Source organism: Loxodonta africana, chromosome 4 (genome assembly GCF_030014295.1).
Source record: "Loxodonta africana isolate mLoxAfr1 chromosome 4, mLoxAfr1.hap2, whole genome shotgun sequence".
NCBI classification, from domain to species: domain Eukaryota; kingdom Metazoa; phylum Chordata; class Mammalia; order Proboscidea; family Elephantidae; genus Loxodonta; species Loxodonta africana.
Genome location: NC_087345.1, coordinates 92,720,302 through 92,725,675, shown reverse-complemented (window position 1 = coordinate 92,725,675; position 5,374 = coordinate 92,720,302). Strand labels below are relative to the sequence as shown.

At 59.2% G+C, this 5,374-nt stretch overlaps 1 protein-coding gene across 1 annotated transcript; it reads left to right on the top strand.

The window, feature by feature from the left end:
- Nucleotides 1-540: 540 nt before the first annotated feature.
- Nucleotides 541-4,270, top strand: PRPH (peripherin). Its single transcript, XM_003405763.4, has 9 exons — nt 541-1,379; nt 1,727-1,787; nt 1,974-2,069; nt 2,465-2,632; nt 2,730-2,855; nt 2,936-3,156; nt 3,255-3,304; nt 3,546-3,625; nt 3,880-4,270. Exons 1-9 carry the CDS (start codon nt 838-840, stop codon nt 3,943-3,945), a joined length of 1,410 nt encoding a protein of 469 aa, XP_003405811.1. The 5' UTR covers nt 541-837; the 3' UTR covers nt 3,946-4,270.
- Nucleotides 4,271-5,374: the final 1,104 nt, after the last annotated feature.

Sequence of the window (5,374 nt, the reverse complement as noted above, 5' to 3'; positions counted from 1 at the left end):
AAGTGGAACCCAGAGCTGGGCCCAGACACCCTCAGTCCCATCTGATGTGCCTCCCTGTTGGGGCCTGGGGCAGGTCCAGGTCTGGGGGCTGTGTCTTTAAGGCTAAGACACAAGCAGGCAACCTCTGCAGGGCCAAGCGCCCAGGGAGGAGGAGGGGAGGTGGCCAGTCCATTAGCAGAGAGCTGGCGCCAGGCATCAACCCTTCAGAGGACCCTGGGGATTAGGGAAAGACCAGCCCTTCTCCAGCCCCCTCAGCCGTCTGTCCCCCATTTCTCCCTGGGTGTGGTGAAGGAGAGGGCGGCTGACAGCAGGTGAAAACAGAGTTTGGCCTTCAGGGGACAAGACCAGGCACAAGCTCTGGGGCCTGAGCCAGGCCAATTCTCCCTCCACCTAGGCTGCCTCTTCCCTACCTGCACCAGAAGTCTGCCCTTTAACCTCGTTTTTCCTGTTCCTCAATTTTTACCAGCTCTTTCAGGAAGGGACCCCAGCTCAAGTCAGGCCCTCCCTTCCAAGCCTTGGCTGCTTGCCGGAAGGTACTGACCCTCACCCCCGGCCTGCTTGTGGTCACCATCCCAGCTTTCTTTCTCGCCTGCAACAGGGGGGAATCAAGTAGGCCAGGCGCCAGCAGTCAGGGGAGGGCGGGTGCGGTGCTCCTGCTGCTCCGCAGGGTGGGGCGTCCCCCTCCCCACACAGCCGGGCCAGCAGTCAGGCCAGTGGGAGGAGCTGCCCGTGCCCCTCCTGAGTCTGCAGGCCTATAAAGCCTCCTGGCAGCGGTCTACAGCTTCTTCCAGTCCCCAGCCTAGCTCTGCAAGAAGTGACTGCCCATCCTCAGCCGCCATGAGCCACTCGTCTGGCCTCCGGACCGGCATCAGCTCCACCTCATACCGCCGCACCTTCGGGCCACCGCCCTCGCTATCCCCCGGGGCCTTCTCCTACTCTTCCAGCTCCCGCTTCTCCAGCAGCCGCCTGCTAGGCTCCGCGTCCCCGGCCTCCTCCGTGCGTCTGGGCAGCTTCCGCGGCCCCCGGGCCGGCGCGGGGGCCGTCCTGCGGCTGCCCTCGGAGCGCCTCGACTTCTCCATGGCCGAGGCGCTCAACCAGGAGTTCCTAGCTACGCGCAGCAACGAAAAGCAGGAGCTGCAGGAGCTCAACGACCGCTTCGCTAACTTCATTGAGAAGGTGCGCTTCTTGGAGCAGCAGAACGCGGCCCTGCGCGGGGAGCTGAGCCAGGCCCGGGGCCAGGAGCCGGCGCGCGCCGACCAGCTGTGCCAGCAGGAGCTGCGCGAACTGCGGCGGGAGCTGGAGCTCCTGGGCCGTGAGCGCGACCGGGTGCAGGTGGAGCGCGACGGGCTGGCGGAGGACCTGGCGGCGCTTAAGCAGAGGTCAGGGTGCAGGGCCGTCCAGGCGGCCGTTCCCCGCTCCCCTCCCCCGCCCCAGCAGCCCCAGGGCGTGGCACCCCTGCCAATCCGGGTGTGTGCAGGCAGCATCCTTCCCCGCGGACTCCAAGCCCCCCTTTGCTTAGAGTCCCTGGGAAGGTGGTGGAGGGGGAGTTTCGAGCCTCTCCTGTGTATAAAGGGCACCCCGTTCCCCTTCTAGCCTGTTAGGGAGAAAATGGAGACGACCGAGTCCTGGACAGCAGCAAGCTCTGCCTTTATCCTGGATGGCGCAGTCTGAGGCAAGAGCTGGGCGGTGCCCCCGCAGCTAAGCCTCTGCCCACTTTTCCCGCCAGGTTGGAGGAGGAGACGCGCAAGCGGGAGGATGCTGAGCACAATCTGGTGCTGTTCCGCAAGGTGAGCCCGGGCCCCCACGTCGAGCTCCGTGTCCCCACTTCTACCCTCAGCCCAAGTATCCAGGGTGGCAGCTGTGGGCGCAGAGGGGCGACTAGACGCCTCCCGAAACAGACAGGAAGGGCCTGGCCTTTCCTCAGCTGGAACTTTCCTTCCTTTCTCTTGAACCCCTACTGTCACTCCTTTAAGGACGTGGACGATGCCACCCTGTCCCGCCTGGAGCTGGAGCGCAAGATTGAGTCTCTAATGGATGAGATTGAGTTCCTCAAGAAGCTACACGAGGAGGTGAGCAGGGCTGGGGTGGACCCGGGTGTCAGGAGAGACTTCCATGGGTGACGTTGGTCTCGTTGGAAGTGCGGAGACGAAGGTCTGGAGGAGGCTGGTGGGCAGAGCCGAGGAATTGCCCTGGGCATAAAAAGTGAGAATGTCTGGGCGGACGCAGTCAAGCCCCTTCTACAGGTGGTTTGACTTCCACCCCTGCGCCACCTGGTGGTGAGCAGCGGAGCTGCACCCCTGTAACCTGGTAGGTAAGCGCCAGCCGGGTGCAGGCTGCTCAGTTCTGTGCGCCCTGCACTCACTGGCGCCCCCTGCTGTTCATTAGTGTGCTTTTTTTCCTGTGCGCTCACTGCGCGGTCCGTGTGGGATCTGCGCGGTGGTCTTGTCACCTGCCTGTCTCGCAGGAGCTACGAGATCTGCAGGTAAGCGTGGAGAGCCAGCAGGTACAGCAGGTGGAGGTGGAGGCAACCGTGAAGCCAGAGCTGACGGCGGCGCTGAGGGACATCCGCGCGCAGTACGAGAACATAGCGGCGAAGAACCTGCAGGAGGCGGAGGAGTGGTACAAGTCTAAGGTGCGAGAACCTGCGAGGGCCTAGGAGGGTGGAGCCCCGGGGTAAGGGCAGCACGCGTCCCGGCCCACTCAAGTCCCGGGTGTCCCCTGCTCCACAGTACGCGGACCTCTCCGACGCCGCCAACCGGAACCACGAGGCCCTGCGACAGGCCAAGCAAGAGATGAACGAGTCCCGACGCCAGATCCAGAGCCTGACGTGCGAGGTGGACGGGCTGCGCGGCACGGTGAGTGGAAGACAGCGCGCCCGGGCCGGGGTGTGGGCTGTGGAGGTCATGCCCCCAGGTCCTGACCCCCTGCCTCCCAGAACGAAGCGCTGCTCAGACAGCTGCGAGAGCTGGAGGAGCAGTTCGCCCTGGAGGCTGGCGGCTACCAGGCCGGCGCCGCGCGGCTCGAGGAGGAGCTGCGGCAACTAAAGGAGGAGATGGCGCGGCACCTGCGCGAGTACCAGGAGCTCCTCAACGTCAAGATGGCCCTGGATATCGAGATCGCCACCTACCGGAAGCTGCTGGAGGGAGAGGAGAGCCGGTGGGCGGGGCTGCTGCAGGGGGCAGGGAGAGGGGGCGTGTGCAGTAGAGCGAGGAGGGTGTCGTTGTAGAGGCGCTGACCATGTGCCTCCCGTCTAGGATTTCTGTGCCCGTCCACTCATTTGCTTCCTTAAGTATAAAGACGACTGGTAAGTCACGCACGCCTGGCTTCCAACCTGTCCCACCCCCTATTCCACTTCTGTCCTGACCAGACTCTTGGTATGGCTCCCCTCAGGGATTGGTTCTCTCTGGGAACAGCTGGGTCCTGGCCCACATTCCAGCCCCCACTCCTCCTGCCCCTCCCCTTCCCTCACAGACTAGAGTAGGGGTGGGCCATAAAAGGAGAGAAATCCCAAGTCACCCTTCTTGCTCTCATCCTGCTTTCTCCAGTGCCTGAAGTGGAGCCTCCCCAGGACAGCCACAGCCGGAAGATGGTTCTGATTAAGACAATTGAGACCCGGAATGGGGAGGTGAGATGGGTTCCCCTGATCCCAGTGCCCCATCATGTCTCATATTATTTCTGAGCCCCTGCCTGCCTGCAGCTGATCTTAGGGTGTTGCGGATGGGTGGGTTTTTTTCGGGGGGAGGACATAAAGAATGTGGATGAATAGATAGACTGGAGCCTCAGGTAGTTTTCCCAGGGAAGGGACATCTTGACACAAAGGAGCTGGAAGGAGGGTTATGCGGAGTGGCTTGTGCCCCTTACACGCCTTGCCCCCAGCAGGTGGTGACGGAGTCCCAGAAGGAGCAGCGCAGCGAGCTGGACAAGGCTTCTACCCACAGCTACTGAGCCCCTGGAATTGGAGCTCCCTGACCCTGCTCTAGGCCAACTCGAAGCCCAAACCCTAACACCAATCCTTAATTAGTCTCCCCTCCGTCTGCATGTATCTGGGGTGTGGCTGCAGTCACCCCTTCCCTGGCCCTTGACCAAGCCCTACCCAGCCAACAGTAGCCCTGCGCTGATGAATTGATGTGACCTGTATGCCCTCCTTTTCATGTCCTGGAAAGAAGCTGATGATTCCTCAAGTCCACCCTTGCCAATGATCCCATGATCAGCGGGATGGCCAGAGCCTGAGTTTCACTTTTGAATCAAATAAAACTACTGTCTAGAGAAACCTCTTCAGTGCCTTTATGTCTATGGGAATTGGGGGTGCCTGTAAGGAGGACTGTTTTGTTTATAGTCATGTATTTTCTGGCTCCCAAGCTCTTAGCTTCTGTGACTCCTATATACCCTTCTGGCTTTTTCCTTAGCTCTCTGTCCAATCCCTGTCAACTCGTGTTCCCACCTGCAGCCCTGCATGTCCACATGCCTGCTGGGTGTCCCATAGATCCCTCAAACTCAGCATGTCCAAAGCAGAAGTCCTTACCTTTATCCCCCTTTCCACCATCTGCAATCACATTCCTCTAGATCCCCCACCCCAGAGAAAGGCACCACCACGGCCCTTGTTGTCCCAATTAGAACTCACTTTGTTTTTGTTAGCTGCCATCAAGTCATTTCTGATTCATGACAAATCCATGTGTGTCATAGTTGAACTATGCTCCATAGGGTTTTCAAAAGCTGATTTTTTGGAAGTAGATTGCCAGACCTTTCTTCTAAGGCACCTCTGGGTCACACCAACTTACCCCTCTTTTCTTCTCCTACCTCCCAATTCTGTTAATTCTATTTCTTAACTCTCAAGTCTGTCTGGTTCTCTCCATTTCTGTTGCTACCACCCTAGTGCAGACCACCAACATTTCTTGCCGGGGTTACATTATCTGCCTCACTGGTCTCCTTCCCCCAGCCTTCCTCTGTCACCCACCCAAATCTATTCAATATATTTAAACAGGAAGTCGGATTCTGCTATCCCAATCCCTCCCCCTGCTTGAAAATGTCTCTTTCCATGCTGTCCCCCACCTAAACTCCAACCTACCATTGCCTTCAGGTCAAAATCCACTCCTGGTTTGTAAGATTCTCTTCTTCATTCAGTTTTGGTGCTAGGTTCAAGCCAGAGTCCCTGCCCTCAAGGAGCGTGCCGTATTGGATAGTGGAGATAGGCAAATAAGCAGACAATTGCACCTTGCGATGAGTGCTGTAAGTGGGATAAGCAGACAGTGTTGAGGGAATGTAAAGAGGAGCACCTACCGTGCCTTGGAGAATAGGGATGGCTTCCCAAAAGAGCTGACACCACACTGAGCACTGAAAAATGAGCAGGAGTTGGTCAGGTGAAGCAGGGAGAGGA

Coding starts and splice junctions, on each gene's coding strand:
- PRPH (XM_003405763.4), top strand. CDS start 838: ATGAGCCACTCGTCTGGCCTCCGGACCGGCATCAGCTCCACCTCATAC. Junction 2,070..2,464: donor TCAAGAAGCTACACGAGGAG/GTGAGCAGGGCT, acceptor CCTGTCTCGCAG/GAGCTACGAGATCTGCAGGT. Junction 2,633..2,729: donor AGGAGTGGTACAAGTCTAAG/GTGCGAGAACCT, acceptor CCTGCTCCACAG/TACGCGGACCTCTCCGACGC.